Source organism: Magallana gigas, chromosome 8, assembly GCF_963853765.1.
Source record: "Magallana gigas chromosome 8, xbMagGiga1.1, whole genome shotgun sequence".
NCBI lineage: Eukaryota > Metazoa > Mollusca > Bivalvia > Ostreida > Ostreidae > Magallana > Magallana gigas.
Genome location: NC_088860.1, coordinates 8,543,159 through 8,565,396, shown reverse-complemented (window position 1 = coordinate 8,565,396; position 22,238 = coordinate 8,543,159). Strand labels below are relative to the sequence as shown.

The 22,238-nt window shown below is 33.3% G+C and overlaps 1 protein-coding gene and 1 long non-coding RNA gene across 5 annotated transcripts; one reads left to right on the top strand and one right to left on the bottom strand.

Moving 5' to 3' along the window:
• Positions 1–16,609: 16,609 nt before the first annotated feature.
• LOC105346323 (uncharacterized) lies at positions 16,610–21,913 on the bottom strand. Of its 3 annotated transcripts, XR_010708426.1 has the most exons (4): positions 21,476–21,593; positions 19,591–20,150; positions 16,877–18,555; positions 16,610–16,749 (listed from the first exon to the last, which is right to left on the bottom strand). It is a non-coding gene; the product is annotated as an uncharacterized lncRNA (long non-coding RNA). The 3 variants fall into 3 exon arrangements; XR_010708424.1 differs by having other exon boundaries at positions 16,877–20,150; XR_010708425.1 differs by lacking the exon at positions 16,610–16,749 and having other exon boundaries at positions 16,877–20,150; positions 21,476–21,913.
• LOC105317438 (uncharacterized) lies at positions 17,579–19,608 on the top strand. 2 transcript variants are annotated; one of them, XR_010708423.1, is made up of 3 exons: positions 17,579–18,916; positions 19,317–19,444; positions 19,573–19,608. XR_010708423.1 is itself a non-coding variant. In XM_066068697.1 (2 exons), exons 1-2 carry the CDS (start codon positions 17,579–17,581, stop codon positions 19,374–19,376), a joined length of 1,398 nt encoding a protein of 465 aa, XP_065924769.1. In that variant the 3' UTR covers positions 19,377–19,608. The 2 variants fall into 2 exon arrangements, 1 of the variants encoding a protein (XP_065924769.1); XM_066068697.1 differs by having other exon boundaries at positions 19,317–19,608.
• Positions 21,914–22,238: the final 325 nt, after the last annotated feature.

Here is a 22,238-nt window from a genome sequence, read left to right as displayed (position 1 = left end):
CCGAACTTGAATTGATACTACCCAAGGCTGCATGTGTCAGCTTCTTCATCGTTTCAAGATGATACAAAGTCTGTATCTATAGCTCTGTTACTGACACCATTTTTTCCTTTGTTACAACTAAAGTAGTTTCTGTCGTTATAGTTGCAGATTCGATTTTGTTTGCTAAAACCCCAAGAGTTCAGTTGTTTAAGTTCCAAGTCTAGTGTTTTCAGTTACCTATCCTTTAGATTCTTTGACAGTTAGCAATATCGCACCATCATCACCTTTTACAATTGCACCGTTCTGCTCATGGGCTTGTGCAATGGCTATGCTTGAAAAATTCAGTGATTCCGTTTTTCTAATGGTAAAGTTTCCAAACAAAAAGCTGATTCTTCAAAGACATAGTTAGCAAATTTAGAAGATGACTCTAGCCTGTTTTCTAGACTCTCATTTCCTGTCAGAGCAATGTGATTTACAAGAATTTTTGAAATATGAAAATCAGAAATTCCCCCCTCGCTTTTCCAAAATGTTTTATTTAATACTGGTGTGGAATCTCAGTCGATGCCTTTTTTGTAAGCTAGTCAAGTATTGTCAAACAGTGTACCGACAGTTCCCTCTCTTGTTATTGACCGCCCATCATTAGTCAATTCAAAACAACCGAACAATGTCAAACCTTTGATAACTATGCCAATGACATTATCTTAACGCACATCACTTTGCTTGCGCAAGGTCATTGGAGAGTAGATATTGTCCTCGATGTTTACAAAGATGATAGTCATAAAGGTGAAACTAGAAGAAAATGAGGCATAAGATCTAGACGGAAGATAACTAGAAACACTAGACCGCCAAACTCTTGAAACACTTTTCTTCGGTGTAACGAGAACAAAACAAGACCATCTTGATTTAAGCAGACCAAATCGTATCTGTAACTATTACGACAGAAACTACTATAGTTGTAACAAAGGAAAAAATGCAAATCAATGCAAAACATGCAGCCTTGGGTAGTATCAATTCAATCATCGTAGTAAGTTCGGATACAGATTGGTGTTGTTATTAGTGTGGTGTATTTTTAAGATTGGAAAGTTGATGAGTTATGGGTGACATTTGGAAAGGGCAAGGATTTGCTATGGATACCAGTTCATGTCATTGTTAGATCACTGGGTCCAAGATCAAAGCACTGTCCTTCTTTCATGCATTCACTGACTGGGATACAGAGTTCCACTTGTTGTGACAGGTAAAATGACAGAATGGCAGGCTGTAATGTTTTTGAGAACGTAACAGAGGTACTCAGATTCTTAAGTTCTCCTTGTGCCAGTGTGGCAGAACATATAATTAATAAACTAGAAGAATTTGTAGTCATTATGTACGGTCGGTTTAGCACTTCCAATAGATTAAATGACATGCGCCTTGGCCTCTTTGCTCGTAAGCAGCTTCCATACAATGGCATTCCTCGATCCCTCAGGAGCTGCTCTTGAAGAGCATATTAAGAGATCTGTATTGCTAGCTAACATACATTGGGTCAGTCACTATGTAAGTAAAAAACCACAGCATCCCCTTCCAGATAGGGTTGGAATAAGATTGCTGTTTATCTGTTTCACACGGGACATCCTTACCATCAACGGCAGCTTCATGTCAAAAACTATTGAAATGTTGATGTTATATTAGTTGTTCTAGGGAATGCAAAAGTCCGAATTATTTTGCACTGTTCTTCGCAGCGCAACTGCTTAGACGATTAGATCATGAACATTCAAAAATGAGCTGCAGCATGTTTTTAAACGCATGCGCAGAGTGTTCATACATGGAATAAATATCAAATTATATCATACAACAAATTCTTCTTCATGATTTCACAGAAAATAAAAATATTACCCAGAAATATTTAAAATATCATGAAAAATTTATGAAAAAGACGCCATTTTGAAATAAGAGGCGGCCATCGTGAAAATGATCAAAACTTGAATGGCCAACGATATTTCTTACTCAAGTAATGTTCAAGGAACCTTCATGCAAAATTTGGTGCTTGTCTCCACAAGTGAACTTTCTTGCTGAAATATTGACTTAAGCTTCTACACTATAAACATTATAAAAGTATTGGTTTGTTCGTTACTTTTCTTCTATTGAATGAGAATTGACAATATACCAAAGGTTGTTTTAAGTTTTTGATTGCTTTTAGTAGTATGCAAAACCTTATTTTATAGCTTATAATAAAGTAAGATTAGCTACGTTTTGTGATCGGCTTCGGCCAATCACAGTTGTGTCCATATGAGGCATCCGGCAAATTTAACTATTTGCGCATTATCATTTCACCCTGAAAATTAAACTTTTATAGGGTTACATACATAATGATTCAAATCACGTTTTTTCACATATGCATAAGAATATTCGTCGGAAGCATGATTCGCCTACTAAGTGTAAAATTCATTCCTGCCTTGCTATTTCGTAAATCATTAAAACTATGTTATATATATATATATATAATTATATATATGTTTTTTGTTGTTGTTGTTATTATTATTTTTTTTTTTTAATTTAATTTTACTGCATGTAGCGTATATTATATCAACAGAGTTGACCAATGGTATTTCATGCCAATCAAGGAATACTTGTTCATTATTTTGATGAGTTCTATAATGACGTCACAAGCGTTAAAAATCAAAGTTCACGTTCATGGCTATTACAGTAGCACTTTCATTAATCTTAACTCACCCATAGGATAATTCAGTGATTTTGAGGTATATTTTGCATTTTCCAAACAAGGCAAGAAAGTAAATATTAGCATTACATTCTTATTGTCGGAAATCGTCAGTCTCGCTTACGCAGTATTACATTTGTCTGCACTGTCTGGTGTGTTATAGAAACGACGATGTCCAAAAATAAGCAATCAATGCTTAAGTAAATGCTGTCCTTCTGCTTTAAGGTGAACAACAGAAATTCACTCTTCCTTTTTAACTGGATTATATTGTCATGATGTTGACGGTGAAAGCAGATTTGTAGTAGATTCGTAGATGCGTTCACAGTCCGACAAATGTCCTCACTTGTTTGGTTAGTTTTCATTTGTTGTAAATTAAAACCTCTCGATTTTTGAAGCATTGAAATATCAACAAGCATAATTTATGGAAGCATGGAAACAATAAAAAGCATAAAACATTTAATATTTTATGTGCCATTGAGAAAATTAAAATTGGTTTACTCAGATTAACACTTCAAAAGGTAACCATTCTTTGATAACCAAGATATTTATCTATTACGTGTATTTTTACAGGTTACTTGAGTAAACCAGACCTTTGTAACATTTTCAAGTATATCTTAGTATTTAAAAATGGGGAGAAGTTTGTGTCAATATATTAATGTTCCGTATTCAATAATGACACAATGTTGTTGTTGTTGAGTTTTACCTAGGAGTTGATACCCAATGTGTGCTTTGTTCATCTTAGATTCTATAGACCTGCTTTCATCCCCCTCCTACAAAATACAGTCTAGAGCAGAAATGAGCCTTAAATATTCCCGTTTACCCAGAGAATTTTAATTTCATTTCCGATGAAACAAAAACTGATATAAAAGTTGAGATTTAACAGTTAGTTTAACAAATAAAATAATTTTGAAGAATCTGTCCCACTAATTTTTGAGAGTTAACAATCATGGGAAAACGTGAAATCATTACTAAACCTTGAGGTACTACGGCGCTATTTTGAAGATTGGCTTGGCTTTTTGTTGTAATTTTTGTTGTTTGTTTTTGTTTTTTTAACTGTGGATCATTCTTCCCACTTCAGCCCCCCATACACACCTACACTTTCAAAAGCATGCTACAAGTGGTGTAAAGGTCAAACTATCAAGGATCATGATCACGTCTTCCTTCCAATTTGACTTTTCCAGTTTGATATATTTCAGTATTTACAATACTTAACCTATTCTAAGTATTCATATTGGTTATGAAGTTATAGGCTATATAAGAGCTTAAAATTCCTTAATATGTAATCAAGGATCAATAAAATTTCATTATTTAAATAAAAAAAAGAAGTGAGAACAATACAAACTGTTGAATTATGTTCATATTAATCTTAAAAATTGAACAATCTTAAGAGAAATTTTTACAAGAATGCACAACCTATGAAATAAAACAAAACCAAGGCAAGAACTTTCTTAACGTAACAATAAAAATGAAATATGAGATCTGTATCTTGCTTATAACTTGACACCTAACATTAAGGTTGACCTGGTCTTTGAAAATAGCTTAATTTAAGCATTGCAAATATTAAGATCAATATTTTGAACCATTTAATATTTTCATCCTGATGTATTTAAACCTATTGAAACATTGACATTTTATGATGCATTAATTTGAAAACGGTACAAATAGTTTTCTATTTGACAGACACAAAAACAATCTGTTTGGTAAATAACATTGCCAATCGCTTTTGATGTTTCTGATTTGAATCTATTGCAATTAAAAAGAACGAAGCCTAACATTATAAGCGATTGGTCCCTTTATGAACCTGGAATGATTTTAACACCCTGACAACATACTAATTGATTAAATATTTTTCTCGATAATTAGATGCACACGTTTTATATGAAAGAAAATTTACAGTTCAAAAGTTCAATGCAACCGGAAGTGATGAAGACTTGCAATGAAGGCCAAGACGTCAAGTAACGACAAGTCAACATGACCGCTACATTACGGTAACCCACCTTTCTGATAGACAAAGTGTAAATATCATCAGCATCCGAAGTTTGCATTACTACTTCACCTGAACAAATAGAATTACCTTCCAGATAGCTTTTTTCTTAATTTTTAAACAATAGTAGGATCTCTATGAGATGCTGTTATTAGGGCGTACGAGAAACGTATGATGTATTACTGTTGTAATTTTTATTCTTATTGTACCTGTTTATTTTTATTTTTTCATAAAGTTCTTAAATAAACTTTGATTCGGATTTAAATAAGATGTTAAGTTATTATTTATTGTTTATATTTGATCATTCTCATCTTAAAAATAATAGGAATTACGAACAGTATAATACAAACACTTGCATGGGGCGTTAGAAAATTTGACTATTATATATGCTGTTTTGTTTAACTGTCTGTCTTGTTAATTTGGTATTGGTTTCGTGTTGTATCTATCTGAACTTACACAGAATTTGTAGGCCCAAAACATTCAGGAAAATGTACATGATATAATTTCTTTTCATTTTGAAAAATAAGGAATTAAGAACAATGCATGCTCTAAAACAAAGGTATTGGGCTAATGCATTCCCCAATAAAAGAAAAAAAACAATAGAGTTATGACATTATCGGCAGGATGTAAATACATTTATTTAGACTTGGATCTATACCTTTTGCAAAACATTTGGATACATTGTACTAGCATTTCATAAACTGAGTTCGAAAAGTTTATCGATCTTAGCATTCTCATTACACTAGCTGGACATTTTAAGATGGTATTTTCTATACCTAATGGCAACTGCATATATCTTTCAACTTATCATGTGTGGTGAACTGTTTATCGGTGATTTTATGGGAATTAGACAAAGAAAATGCACTGAGTATATAATATAATACAAATTGGAGAAGTAAACGAAATCAAACAAAGGACAAACACGTACGCTACTACAATAATTTTTGACTAGATTTTCTTGGTATTTTTTCGTGTTAATGACTGCATAAAATGCCAAAACTAGCATATATTTGGCAATTCTCCGATAAACTAGAATTCATCAATGATTGTCTGTAGTAATTGTGTTTTGAATCTCATTTTTCCATGAAATCTCATAATGATAAACTGAATCCTTTAACTGCACGGCACATTCTGTACAACTTGATTCATTGAATATTGTGTCTCATTGATGTATTCATGTAAACTTTAACGTGCAACGATTTTCACACCTTAGCAACAGCCAGTACTACAGCATAAAAGGTTTGATTCCTATAAAATCCTTTCTTTTTTAAAACATAGTATTATGCCTTTTCAAATGTTGCCTATGTACACCTAGAGATTAATAGAATCTAAAGATAACTAGCAATTTATTAGGAAAGAATAAAACAAATCGTGCATTCAACGCTTCTTTGTTATATCATTTGCAAAGTTAGCTCCATTCGGCCTCTTAAGTGTCATTAAAAGTGGTTTTATATACATCATACAACTAGCCATTCATGAAATAGTCACAAAGCGGAAGTTTCAAATTAATTTCTATGGACGATGAGAAAGATTTGTTTGCTCTTTGAGTCTTTTGTGGGATAAAGAGATTGGTACTGATCAAGATCAGATGTGTTTGTTGAATAATATGTCCCCGTAATTAAAAGGGTACAAGAAACAAAACAGTTATCTTGATTAAATGTATAATCAGTGCTTGATTAACATCAAAATATAAATGGGAAACTCTCAACTTAAGCATTTCCACACTCCCATTTATTTTCGTAAATATTACAGCTTGATATAAAAAATAACCTGTTTTTAATGAACAACTATAATTTTTTGTATGTAGCTTAGATACGCTCATGCTGTTTGCATTATTGGTTTGTAAGAAATATTGGTTACATTAAGATGTCCATAAAGATGAAAGAGCATTCATATTAACTTAAAGTACAATGTTGACCGACACTGTAATTCAAAGGATAAGTGACTTTTTGGTTTAAAACGATAACGCTATGATGCACTTAACGATCGTTCGAGAAAAAGACATGAATAAAGTAATTGTTTATTTCATTGCTTATTCCAAAATTTACGGTACAAAACGGAGGTAATCGATTCCACCTTAAATTTTGTATCTGCTTTGCCAAATTTGTCATAATTTTTCTTCCACGTCAAACGCTATCATGACACATTAATTGGAATGTACATGATGTGTAATTAAGGTCTTCCGTTTCCAACGGAAGACCTTATTGTTATTGCTTTGTTTCTTTCTCCCTATTATTAAGGTCTTCCGTTTTCCAACGGAAGACCTTATTGTTTTCGTACGGTTTCTTTTTCCCTATTATTATTAGGGTCTTCCGTTTCCAACGGAAGACCCTCTTGTTATTCTACGGTTTCTTTTTCTTTATTCTTATTATTAGGGTCTTCCGTTTCAAACGGAAGACCCTATTGTTTTAGGGTCTTCCGTTTCAAACGGAAGACCCTATTGTTTTTCTTCGGATTCTTTTTAGGGTCTTCCGTTTCCAACGGAAGACCCTCTTGTTATTCTACGGTTTCTTTTTCTTTATTAGGGTCTTCCGTTTCCAACGGAAGACCCTCTTGTTATTCTTCGGTTTCTTTTTATTATTATTTTTTTTCTTTTTCTTTTTTTTCTGACTCCTTTTCGGCTTCATAACTCAAAAAGTTTTCAACTTATTTGAAGGAAACTTTCAGGGATTATGTGCAATAATAATGCCTCAAAGATGTTGAAGTTTCCATAACAACGTCACTTCCGTTTTGACGTTACGTCATTTTTAAACTTTAAAAAAAGTCATTTTCTCAGCGACATTTCTCAAAAATGCTTTAAGATAGAGTCCTGATATTTTCTGTGGTTATGAATTTGGCAATTTACATGTGCAATAAGGCTGGAAATAAAAATCCGTCACTTCCGGTCGAAACCGGAAGTGAAACAATTTTTTCGAAAAAATGAATTTTCTGATCAAATCAAAAATGAATATGTGTTTTATAAAGCTTTTCAAGCTGAATCTAACATTGAAATCCGTTTTAAAATCGGACAAAGCATTAAAGAGATATCGGGGTTTAAAAATTGATTTTTCCGGAAATTTTGATTCCGCGTCCTTGGATTAAAAAATAGCGTAATGTTCAAAGTAAAGTTAACTCGTACCAAAAATAATTGTTAAGTCGTACTTGAACACATTCGGATTTTTTTTGTTAAGTCGTTCTTGAAATCAGGAAGGTTTTTGTTAAGTCGTACTTAAAATCATTCGGATTTTGTTAAGTCGTACCAGGAATAATTCGATTTTTTCATCTTTTTATTTTAGTTACTCTTGTTATTGGTTCAAGAGCTCTGCTTCTCACAGGAACTTCCAGCTTTACTTCCGACATTAACGGAAGACCCACTCGTTGCTTTGCAACGAGCTTTGCTCTAGTTCTTATTATTCTTTTTTTTCTTTTTCTGACTTTTTTTGAGCGTTATTTCTCAAAAACTACCCAACCGATTTGCACGAAATTTTCAGGAGTGATAGAACATCATCGTCGCTACATATTATAAAATTTTTGCATGATGACGTCACTTCCGGTTTAAGATATAGACGATTTTGTAAATATTTAAGGGTCATTTTGTCCACGCATCTCCTCCGAAACTAATCAAGATAGAAGCTTAAAATTTTCAGGGGTTGTAGATGAATGTCTGTAGATGTACCCCCATGCTTCCAATTATGAAAATTGCTCAAGGCCTCGAAGCTCGCCTGAACCTGAAAATTAGCACCAACTTTATCCAAGAAATTTTTGCACATTTTCTGTAATACCTTTCGATGTGCACATAATTTGTTTAAACGTGTAATGCAAAAGTTGTTTCAATTTTCATGAGCTTTCCTTTGATATCAAGAAAAAGGGGCTGACCCCTCAAATAAGGGGCCAAGGGGGCTCTAAAGTCCTCTTACAATAACTCTTTACTGAACAATAATTTGTTATTAATTATATAAGCAAAAATGTTCATTGTACAGCTGTTTATCTATACAGTATCATACTTAAGTCATATGTTACGTAATTAGGGGTTTCAAGGGGCCAGAAGTTCAAAACTTTGATCATTAATATCTGAAAAAGGAGAAATATTTTTAAAAGCAATGTAGAACAAAAGTTGCTTAAAATGGTGTTCTTGTCAATATGCTACCTTAAATGTTTTTGTTTATGACCCCATTTAGGAGTTAAAGGGTCGGCCCCTAAAACACATTCGTACAGATATCTCAAGAACGGTTAACATTTCATGAACACTTGTTGAACAAAATATGTTTAAATTTGCAAGACCTTAAATTTGATATCATGAAAAAGGGGCTGGCCTCTCAAATTAGGGGCCAAAAGGGCTCTAATGTCTTTTTACTATAACTCTTTACTGAACAATATTTTGTTATTAATTATAGAAGCAAAAATGTTCATTGTACAGCTGTTCAACTATACAGTACCATACCTAAGTCATATATTACGTAATTAGGGGTTTCAAGGGGCCAGAACTCAAAACTATGATCATTAATATCTGAAAAAGGAGAAATATTTTAAAAAGCAGTGTAGAACAAAAGTTGTTCAAAATAATGTTCTGAACAATATTAAACCAAAAATTTTGCTGTTAGTGGCCCCGGTAAGGGGTAAAGGGTCGGCCCCTAAAACACATTTGTACATATATCTCGAGAACGGTTTACAATTCATGAACACTTGTAGAACAAAATATGTTTATATTAGCGAGACCTTTTATTTGATATCAAGAAAAAGGGGCTGGCTCCACAAATTAGGGGGTGCAAGGGCTACTAAGTCTTTTTATGATAACTCTTTTCTGACCAAACTTTGATATTTATTATAAAACAACAAAGCAGCTTTTATTAAGCTTAATTTAAAACTGAAATCCGTTTTAAAATCAGACGCTGCATTACAGAGATATCGGGGTTTAAAAAAATGATTTTTCCGGAAATTTTAATTATGCGTCCTTGGTTTAAAATATAGCGTAATGTTTATAGAAAAATTAACTCGTACCAAAAATAATTGTACTCTAACACATTCGGATTTTTTTAAAGTCGTTCTTGAATCAAAAAGGTTTTTGTTAAATCGTACTTAAAATCATTCGGGTTTTGTTAAGTCGTACCAGGAATAATTTTTCATCTTTTTATCTTAGTTACTCTTCTTATTGGTTTAAGAGCTCTGCTTCTTACAGGAAGTTCCAGCTTTACTTCCGACATTAACGGAAGACCCACTCGTTGCTTTGCAACGAGCTTTGCTCTAGTTCATTATTATTATTCTTCCTCTGACTTTTTTTGTGGCTTATATCTCAAAAACTATCAAACCGATTTCCACGAAATTTTCAGAACTTGTTTCATATCGTAAATACTCGAGGTTATTATAATTTGAATTTATGACGTCACTTCCGGTTTCAGCAACTGACGATTTTGTAAATTTTTAAGGGTCATTTTGTCCACGCATCTCCTCCGAAACTAATCAAGATAGAAGCTTGAAATTTTCAGGGATTGTAGATAAATATATGTAGATATACCCCATTGCCTTCACTTATGAAAATTGTGCAAGGCTGTGAAGCTCGCCTGAACCTGATAATAAGCACCAAATTTTTCCACGAAATATTTGAACATTTTCTGAAATATCTTTTGATGTATACATATTTTGTTAAATAATGTAATGCAAAGGATGTTTATTTTTGCAAGACCTTTAATTTGATATCAAGAAAAAGGGGCTGGCCCCTCAAATTAGGGGCCAAGAGGGCTCTATAGTCTTCTTACAATAACCATTTATTGAACAATATTTTGTTATCAATCATAGAAGCAAAAATGTTCATTGTACACCTGTTTATCTATACAGTACCATAGCTAAGTCATATATTACGCAATTAGGGGTTTCAGGGGGCCAGAAGATCAAAACTTTGATCATTTATATCGGAAAAAGGACAGAAATTTTGAAAAGCAATGTAGAACAAAAGTTGCTTAAAATTATGTTCTGTACAATATACAACCTTAATTCATTTTGTTGATGGCCCCATAAAGGAGTTTAAGGGTCGGCCCCTAAATCACATTTGTACAGATAGCTCGAGAACGGTTAACACTTTGTGAACACTTGGTGAACAAAATATGTTTATATTTGCAAGACCTTTAATTTGATATCAAGAAGACGGGGCTAGCCCCTCAAATTAGGGACCAAGAGGGCTCTAAAATCTTCTTACAATAACTCTTTACTAAACAAAAATTTGTTATTAATTATAGAAGCAAAAATGTTCACTGTACAGCTGTTTATCTTTACAGTGCCATAGCTAAGTCATAAATTACGTAATTGGGGGTTTCAAGGGGCGAGAAGTTCAAAACTTTCATCATTAATATCTGAAAAAGAAGAAATATTTTGAAAAGCAATGTAGAATACAAAATGTTAAGAATAATGTTCTTAAATATATGGCAACTAAAAAATGTTTGTTGGTGTTGGTGGCCCCGATAAGGAGTTAAAGGGTCGGCCCCTAAAACACAGCTGTTCGGATATCTCGAAAACGTTTTACAATTCGTGAATACATGTGAACAAAATATGTTTACATTTGCGAGACCTTTTATTTGATATAAAGAAAAAAGGGCTGGACCCACTAATTCGGGGCTAAAAGGGCTAGTAAATCTTTTTATGATAACTTTTTTCTAAGCGATAATTTGATATTCTTTATTTAGAACTTTTTAAGCTTAGTCTAATGCTGAAATTCGTTTTAAAATCGGACCATGCACTACAGAGAAATTTGGGTTTAAAATTTGATTTTTCCGGAAATTTTGACTCCGCGTTCTTGGTTTAAAAAAAAGCGTGCAGTTAAATGTAAAATTAACTCGTTCCAAAAATAATCGTGTCAAGTCGTACATGAACACATTCGGGTTTATTTTGTTAAGACATTCTTGAAATCGGAAAAGTTTTTGCTAAGTCGTACTTAAAATCATTCGGATTTTGTTAAGTCGTACCAAGAATTATTCGATTTTTTTCTTATTGTTTTTGTTACTCTTGTTCTTGGCTTAAAATCTCTGCTTCTTACAGGTACTTTTAGCTTTTCTCTCGACACAAACGGAAGACCCACTCGTTGCTTTGCAACGAGCTTTGCTCTAGTTCTTTTTTTTCTTTTTCTGACTTAATTGGAGCGTTATTTCTCAAAATCTACCCAACCGATTTGCTTGCACGAAATTTTTAGGAGTGATCGAACATCATCGTTGCTACATATTGTTAAATTTTTGCATGATGACGTCACTTCCGGTTTAAGATATAGACGATTTTGTAAATATTTAAGGGTCATTTTGTCCACGCATCTCCTCCGAAACTAATCAAGATAGAAGCTTAAAATTTTCAGGGGTTGTAGATGAATGTCTGTAGATGTACCCCCATGCTTCCAATTATGAAAATTGCTCAAGGCCTCGAAGCTCGCCTGAACCTGAAAATTAGCACCAACTTTATCCAAGAAATTTTTGCACATTTTCTGTAATACCTTTCGATGTGCACATAATTTGTTTAAACGTGTAATGCAAAAGTTGTTTCAATTTTCATGAGCTTTCCTTTGATATCAAGAAAAAGGGGCTGACCCCTCAAATAAGGGGCCAAGGGGGCTCTAAAGTCCTCTTACAATAACTCTTTACTGAACAATAATTTGTTATTAATTATATAAGCAAAAATGTTCATTGTACAGCTGTTTATCTATACAGTATCATACTTAAGTCATATGTTACGTAATTAGGGGTTTCAAGGGGCCAGAAGTTCAAAACTTTGATCATTAATATCTGAAAAAGGAGAAATATTTTTAAAAGCAATGTAGAACAAAAGTTGCTTAAAATGGTGTTCTTGTCAATATGCTACCTTAAATGTTTTTGTTTATGACCCCATTTAGGAGTTAAAGGGTCGGCCCCTAAAACACATTCGTACAGATATCTCAAGAACGGTTAACATTTCATGAACACTTGTTGAACAAAATATGTTTAAATTTGCAAGACCTTAAATTTGATATCATGAAAAAGGGGCTGGCCTCTCAAATTAGGGGCCAAAAGGGCTCTAATGTCTTTTTACTATAACTCTTTACTGAACAATATTTTGTTATTAATTATAGAAGCAAAAATGTTCATTGTACAGCTGTTCAACTATACAGTACCATACCTAAGTCATATATTACGTAATTAGGGGTTTCAAGGGGCCAGAACTCAAAACTATGATCATTAATATCTGAAAAAGGAGAAATATTTTAAAAAGCAGTGTAGAACAAAAGTTGTTCAAAATAATGTTCTGAACAATATTAAACCAAAAATTTTGCTGTTAGTGGCCCCGGTAAGGGGTAAAGGGTCGGCCCCTAAAACACATTTGTACATATATCTCGAGAACGGTTTACAATTCATGAACACTTGTAGAACAAAATATGTTTATATTAGCGAGACCTTTTATTTGATATCAAGAAAAAGGGGCTGGCTCCACAAATTAGGGGGTGCAAGGGCTACTAAGTCTTTTTATGATAACTCTTTTCTGACCAAACTTTGATATTTATTATAAAACAACAAAGCAGCTTTTATTAAGCTTAATTTAAAACTGAAATCCGTTTTAAAATCAGACGCTGCATTACAGAGATATCGGGGTTTAAAAAAATGATTTTTCCGGAAATTTTAATTATGCGTCCTTGGTTTAAAATATAGCGTAATGTTTATAGAAAAATTAACTCGTACCAAAAATAATTGTACTCTAACACATTCGGATTTTTTTAAAGTCGTTCTTGAATCAAAAAGGTTTTTGTTAAATCGTACTTAAAATCATTCGGGTTTTGTTAAGTCGTACCAGGAATAATTTTTCATCTTTTTATCTTAGTTACTCTTCTTATTGGTTTAAGAGCTCTGCTTCTTACAGGAAGTTCCAGCTTTACTTCCGACATTAACGGAAGACCCACTCGTTGCTTTGCAACGAGCTTTGCTCTAGTTCATTATTATTATTCTTCCTCTGACTTTTTTTGTGGCTTATATCTCAAAAACTATCAAACCGATTTCCACGAAATTTTCAGAACTTGTTTCATATCGTAAATACTCGAGGTTATTATAATTTGAATTTATGACGTCACTTCCGGTTTCAGCAACTGACGATTTTGTAAATTTTTAAGGGTCATTTTGTCCACGCATCTCCTCCGAAACTAATCAAGATAGAAGCTTGAAATTTTCAGGGATTGTAGATAAATATATGTAGATATACCCCATTGCCTTCACTTATGAAAATTGTGCAAGGCTGTGAAGCTCGCCTGAACCTGATAATAAGCACCAAATTTTTCCACGAAATATTTGAACATTTTCTGAAATATCTTTTGATGTATACATATTTTGTTAAATAATGTAATGCAAAGGATGTTTATTTTTGCAAGACCTTTAATTTGATATCAAGAAAAAGGGGCTGGCCCCTCAAATTAGGGGCCAAGAGGGCTCTATAGTCTTCTTACAATAACCATTTATTGAACAATATTTTGTTATCAATCATAGAAGCAAAAATGTTCATTGTACACCTGTTTATCTATACAGTACCATAGCTAAGTCATATATTACGCAATTAGGGGTTTCAGGGGGCCAGAAGATCAAAACTTTGATCATTTATATCGGAAAAAGGACAGAAATTTTGAAAAGCAATGTAGAACAAAAGTTGCTTAAAATTATGTTCTGTACAATATACAACCTTAATTCATTTTGTTGATGGCCCCATAAAGGAGTTTAAGGGTCGGCCCCTAAATCACATTTGTACAGATAGCTCGAGAACGGTTAACACTTTGTGAACACTTGGTGAACAAAATATGTTTATATTTGCAAGACCTTTAATTTGATATCAAGAAGACGGGGCTAGCCCCTCAAATTAGGGACCAAGAGGGCTCTAAAATCTTCTTACAATAACTCTTTACTAAACAAAAATTTGTTATTAATTATAGAAGCAAAAATGTTCACTGTACAGCTGTTTATCTTTACAGTGCCATAGCTAAGTCATAAATTACGTAATTGGGGGTTTCAAGGGGCGAGAAGTTCAAAACTTTCATCATTAATATCTGAAAAAGAAGAAATATTTTGAAAAGCAATGTAGAATACAAAATGTTAAGAATAATGTTCTTAAATATATGGCAACTAAAAAATGTTTGTTGGTGTTGGTGGCCCCGATAAGGAGTTAAAGGGTCGGCCCCTAAAACACAGCTGTTCGGATATCTCGAAAACGTTTTACAATTCGTGAATACATGTGAACAAAATATGTTTACATTTGCGAGACCTTTTATTTGATATAAAGAAAAAAGGGCTGGACCCACTAATTCGGGGCTAAAAGGGCTAGTAAATCTTTTTATGATAACTTTTTTCTAAGCGATAATTTGATATTCTTTATTTAGAACTTTTTAAGCTTAGTCTAATGCTGAAATTCGTTTTAAAATCGGACCATGCACTACAGAGAAATTTGGGTTTAAAATTTGATTTTTCCGGAAATTTTGACTCCGCGTTCTTGGTTTAAAAAAAAGCGTGCAGTTAAATGTAAAATTAACTCGTTCCAAAAATAATCGTGTCAAGTCGTACATGAACACATTCGGGTTTATTTTGTTAAGACATTCTTGAAATCGGAAAAGTTTTTGCTAAGTCGTACTTAAAATCATTCGGATTTTGTTAAGTCGTACCAAGAATTATTCGATTTTTTTCTTATTGTTTTTGTTACTCTTGTTCTTGGCTTAAAATCTCTGCTTCTTACAGGTACTTTTAGCTTTTCTCTCGACACAAACGGAAGACCCACTCGTTGCTTTGCAACGAGCTTTGCTCTAGTTCTTTTTTTTCTTTTTCTGACTTAATTGGAGCGTTATTTCTCAAAATCTACCCAACCGATTTGCTTGCACGAAATTTTTAGGAGTGATCGAACATCATCGTTGCTACATATTGTTAAATTTTTGCATGATGACGTCTTTTCCGGTTTCAGATATAAACGATTTTGTAAATTTTCAAGGGTCATTTTGTCCACGCATCTCCTCCGAAACTAATCAAGATAGAAGCTTGAAATTTTCAGGGGTTGTAGATGAATGTCTGTAGATGTACCCCCATGCTTCCAATTATGAAAATTGTTCAAGGCCTCGAAGCTCGCCCGAACCTGAAAATTAGCACCAAGGAACTTGAGTCAGCAAAGTGCTATATATGGCCTATTAAATTCATGAAAATACAGTGTACAATATATAAAAGTTTAATTGTGTTTATTCCATCTACTCCATGTGACCTGTTTACCTGTGTGTCATTTTTGCCACACCGGATATTGATATGGTTTTAACAACTGTTGAAACCTATGTTGGTTGTGAGCTTTCCGGAATTTTCTTCATATTTACGAACATTTTTCTTATTTTAACATGGGGCACATTCCTCGCGGAAAAAAATAAAAATTCAATAAAAAACATCAATATGAAATAAACAATTCTGTACCAAATTTTTTTTCCGCGAAGAATGCGCCCCATGTGAAAAAAAATAAAACGTAATTATCGTCTGATCAGCTGGCGTTTGCAACTTTCCAAGATGACAGTGTTGACATCCGCTTGTGTCATAGTTATCGATTTGACAGTTGTGCTATGAAAATTTCTCATTATTCAAGGTAAGAAAAATTATTTTCTATCTATCTGAACTGATATGATAAAAAAAATTCACGTTAGACTAAACTTTTATATATTCTTTCTGCAACATATTCTGACACGATGTATTTCATTGATAATTGCAGATAAAGACAGATCTGGAAATCCCCATTTTCAAAATTATGTTTGCATTTGTAATACATTTGCCTTATAAACATACCAAATTAAAAAAAAAATCATTTAATAATTAATTGGCAGGTTAAAGGTCACAACAGTATCAATAAGCAGAGAAATCGTATCGGTGCTCGCACATCGAACTGATCAAGTAGCCCGTTACAATCGTGTCAATCGAGAAAAACAAAAACAAATTGGAGACATTTACTACTATTTTCTTCTTTTAACTTATATAAACACAGTCACACATTAAATTTTCACGCATTCTTTCCTTCCATGACGGTTTTGTGGAGTTTTTATTGCAGAAATCAACATTCATGTCGGCGATGCCCATTTTGTCGTCTGAACGCATTTCACATATGCGTGGTTTTTTCTCTAAAAATTTTTACAAAAGACGTCTTTTAGATCAACAAAAAATGTGTTTCATTACGCATGAAACAGTAATCGTAAACATTCCCGATTTATAAATTAAACAGTAAATATAAAGTAGGTTAATCCTTACCAGTGCTTTCCGAAATTCCTCAACTTGTAACTCCATCTCGAGTCGTTATCCAAAACTTTACAGTCACACACAATAATTATCCGTACAGATAGTATAAAATGGTTTTGTCGAAATAAATCTCCTTCATTTTACATTTAAGCCTTGGTTGAAAGTATTTCGTCCATGTTTCACGCATACGCTATGTTCCAGATAAACTAGATCTACACATGTGAGGCGAAGGTCGTATTGAACCGCGTCACAACTTCTAAAGATTTAGTTGATTTTTTTTTAAGAAGAAGTCCTTTAAAAATCATTTACTACACTTACTCATGCAGTGCATATACAAAGAAATAATATCTCGTCTAAAAAAAAAAACCCACAACAATATTCAATATTTTATGATTTTAAGAGAAAGCCTTACAAAAAAATTATAACCCAACAAGGGAAACAACTCAAATACAAAACATGTAACTCTAGACAAGCAAACATTTTAAAATCAGATTAAGAAAACAAAAAGTTAACACACTGGAAAAAACATGGAAAATGAAAACCATGAAAATTAACATCTTTAAGAAATTAAAATATAATATATTCATCTGTATTGACATAGATGCTTCACTGGTAATAGAATAATTTTTTTAAATGAAAAATAATTAATGAAATTGCAAATAAAACATAGCATTAAAAGTAAGGTCTAATTTTGAGTTTTACTTAAAATTTTAGATGCCTCGTTCAAAAAGCTGTGGACATAAATCATACAATTGTTTTAACTGTCAAAGGAGAACTCGCCAGAAAGACAGATACCCTATCCACAAGAAGTACAAGTCTCTTCTGTACAAACCTACTGGTAGGACACCATGTGAAACAGACTCTTTATGCAACAGATGTCGCCACATGTTTGACTCTATTCTTCGAAGGAAGGATGACAAGAAAAAGAGCAGCACATCACTGCAGCATCCTGAGGAAAAGGTCCTTCACCCCTCACATCAGGCTCCATTCAGTCCGCCTTCGGTTACCCTTCCATTTCCCTGTACCACCAGAGGTCATTCTTCATGTTGCCTATGCAAGAGACCTAGTCCAAAGCTAGTAGTGGTGCCCGTTGACGTTCGACACAGGATTTTCATTTCCCATGAAATTGTCATACCAGCTGGAGCCCGTTGTTGTCCCAATCATCTACAGAGAAACATAGAGAAAATCAGCCCTTCAGCAGAAACCACTACAGTGAACAGATCCTACATATCTCAGCTCATAAGATTTCTAAGAACAGAAGTACTGAAAACTGAGAAGACCAGACTGAGCTTCGACAATTCAAGTCACCTCATTGACAGCGACTATGTTGATCTTCTAGGAATTCCGAAAGCTGCTTATGATGATCTCCTGAAATATGTGGACGGCAGAGTGAAAAGTACACCATCAAGAACTGTCAGGACAAGTCTGGCCATTTTTCTCATGAAGCTGAGAGGAGGTGATTCCAACAGGGTTCTTTCTACTCTATTCAACATTTCAAAGTCTGGGATACGAAGAAGCATTAAGGTCATTCGCTCTGCTCTCACTGATGGAAACTTTGTTAAAGAAAACCTTGGGTTCCAGCACATCACCAGAGAAGAGATCATACACCAACACACTCGTCCACTTGCACAGACCCTCTTTGGAGACAACACACAGCCACAAGTTATACTCGTCTTGGATGGCACATATATCTATATCAACAAAAGCAGCAATTTTAAATTTCAAAGACAATCCTTCAGCTTTCATAAAGGGCGACAACTTGTCAAACCCATGGTCATTGTTTCCACTTCATGGTACTTTCTTTCAGTTTTGGGGCCCTATTTTGCCAAAGACAATGATGCAAGCATCTTGACCCTCATAATGAGAAGCAACCTTGAAGATATTCGCAATTGGGTTGAAGAGGATGACGTCTTCATTGTGGATAGGGGGTTAAGAGATTCTCTGACGTACTTGGAGGAACTTGGAATTCAAGTCAAAATGCCCTCATTTATGGAAAAAGGGGAGAAACAGTTGTTTACAGATGCAGCCAATACAAGTCGTTTAGTAACAAAGGTAAAAAACAATTGTAAAATATATAAAAATGTAATTAAAAAGTTAATTATCTGCAAAATAGATATTTTAAATACCAGTATTATCAAAATTCCAAACTAAAATACATGTATAAATTTTAGAAAGATCATAGAAATTGGCAAAAACAACTTGAAACACTTTACAGTGTATTCACACTCAAAAAGTCAGTAAAATATCAATTCCAAACAAAAAACATCAATTAAGAAAAAATTTAAAAATTGATAAATAGATGTATAAAGATATTAATATGTATAAATGTTTAGGTATAAAGATTATAATTATAGATTTTTATCCTTTATAATAAACATGTGCCATTACATTGATCATGTAAATGTTAATTACATTTTTATTTTATCTCTGCATACCTCAATTTACTTTACAGATAAGATGGGTTGTTGAGAGCGCAAATGCAAGAATAAAACAATGGAAATACCTCAGTTAGATTTTGCCATCCAGCCAGATCCCCTTTATAGGGGATTACATCAGAATTGGATGCAGCATTTGCAACAGGTAATTAAAAATTTACTTTTAACCTATTTTTTTTCATTGAAGACTTGAAACAGTTCTAATACATTTATAAATATTTTAATTATACTTTTATTATGGGTTAATGTTCAAATAAAATGCAATTTTTGCAGGTATTTGAAACCCCTTGCCAGTGGGAGTGTTGAAGAGGACCAGGCTCTTGGAGCTAAGATGCTGTTTCTGTCCAAACAGGTCAACCAGCTGAAGGGGCAAGTGGAGGAACAGCATCTAGACCGCCGGACTGTATGTTGGAGAGAAGTGAGCGAGGTGGTTGACTTCCCACAGTTGGATGAGGAGAGGCTGCGTGAACTGACGTGTGGATGTTACCAGCTCCGTCTATCCGCCAGCTATGCTCAAGAGCACATAGAAGGGGGCTGTACCATCCACATGCACAAGGAGGAGGAGGGACTATTGAGGGTATGTCTTCAGAGCAGGCACATTTCTTCAAAAACCTACCAACTCTGGATTAGGTACAAGGATGGTGACATTGTTGCATGGTATTGCAAGTGTAGATCTGGTGCGCGGGTTGTTGGCATGTGCGCTCACACAGCATCCATTGTATGGTACCTTGGGTATGCGCGGCACAGATGTAACCCAGGCAGAATTGGAGTGCGTGACTGGGGAGAGTTCTTGGAGGATGCCACAGCAGTGGACGAGTCTGAAGAAAGCGACAGTTCAGGTGATGAAAGTCCTGTAGAGGAATAATTTCCTTTTTTTATGCAGTCTTAGTTTTAGGTATCTAAAAATTCTAGTTCAGTTTTCTACAAAACTGATTAATTAAATTCATAACATTAATATATTGGTATTTTGTATTCTGTAGAGACAAAGTATGATTTTATCACAAGAATTTTCTTCTATTTGCATGACCATTGACCAAGCATTTAATCATATTAAAAATTACATGTACTTTTGTATGTCAGCATTCATACATGTATGTCCTTGTGTTCCAATGTTATTCCCAATGACCTAAACTAGACTGTTGGTGTTAGATGTTTCATTATTTATGAATATATTGTATATTTTAATTTTTTTTGCAATCATTTTTTTTATGATGATGTGACTAGATAAAAAATGTTATTTTGCTCTCTCATTTTTATTTCTAACAAGAATTTTATATTTTAATTTGCTACTTTATAGAGTGAATTTAATAGCAGTGCAATTTTTTGTACAATAAGAATATTAATGTATGGTTTAAAGGAGATTAAACACTGAATTGTTTTAACGGTGTTCATAAAAATAATAATTTTAATTGTTGTAAATGTTAATGAATTACATTTTAATTAAGATAAACTTGATTGCAGTTTAAATGCTTTATTAATTTTAGCAATATGCTACCACTGAGAGAAATGAGTGATAGATAGATAGATAGATAGATAGATAGATAGATAGATAGATAGATAGATAGATAGATAGATAGATAGATAGATAGATAGATGAAGAAATCTTATCATTTTGGGAAAAATTCTGATATACACATATATACAGTCTGTATACACACGGCATTTTGCTTGGGCATAATTTAAGTACAGATGTATAATTCATAATAAGATTAATTTCAGTTTTTGTTAAGAGAGTTCATATCTTAGATTTGTTGTTGTTGATGGTTGTTTTGTTTGTTTGATTCGTAATTTCATGGACTGAATGTAAAGATTATAAGGAAAATGCAGAGAGAGAGAGAGAGAGAGATCTGAGAGAGAGAGAGAGAGAGAGAGAGAGAGAGAGAGAGAGAGAGAGAGAGAGGTGGTTAATGTGTGTGTGTCTGTTTACAACTTTACAACAATCCTAGATTATAAATATTCTTCAAAAAATTTGATTATTTATTATATAAATGACGATTGATTTGAGTTGTTTGTTTTTTTTGCGTAATGTTGACAGAAGACAAAAGTGAAAGTAGGTTACGTGTGGTGCATCAGATCTTTAATTTCTATGGCTATATTAATAACTAAAATACATGAATTAGCTAACATATATGCTAAAACATGTATTAAATAATTTGAATGAATTTTAAACACTTACCTTTTAGTCTTCTCACGACTTCTCTCATCCACATAATCCGTGGTGACACCTTTTAATTGAACGGTGCCAAATAGCATCGCACCATGGGTAACTCGAACCCGGATGATTTATCAAAATATTTTTTTAACAATGTTCATCATAAACAAAACCCCCAAATCAAAACTCTATGAACAAAAAAAATCCTATGTTTATTGATCAAGTTTATATCTTTATTTTGGAGGAAAACTTTCAAGACGTTGCGTTTTTCCTAGAAATGAAGTTACTTTCAGGTGACAATAAGAAATGGATATGTGTAGTTCAAACTCATGTAACACGCTCATTTTTGAAGTCATTTAAAAAAGAAAGGTATTTCTAGAAAATATAAAGTCTCAAGATATTAATAAGATACATATTTAAAAGTTTTTAAACTGGGCCATTTTTAGTACTTTTTGACTCAAGTTCTTTTTCCACGAAATTTTTGCACATTTTCTGTAATACCTTTCGATGTGCACATATTTGTTAAAACATGTAATGCAAAAGTTGTTTTAATTTTCACGAGCTGTCATTTGATATCAAGAAAAAGGGGCTGACCCCCCAAATTAGGGGCCAAGGGGGCTCTAAAATCTTTTTACAATAACTCTTTACTGAACAATAATTTGTTATTAATTATATAAGCAAAACTGTTCATTGTACAGCTGTTCATCTATACAGTATCATACTTAAGTCATCTGTTACGTAATTAGGGGTTTCAAGGGGCCAGAAGTTCAAAACTTTGATCATTAAT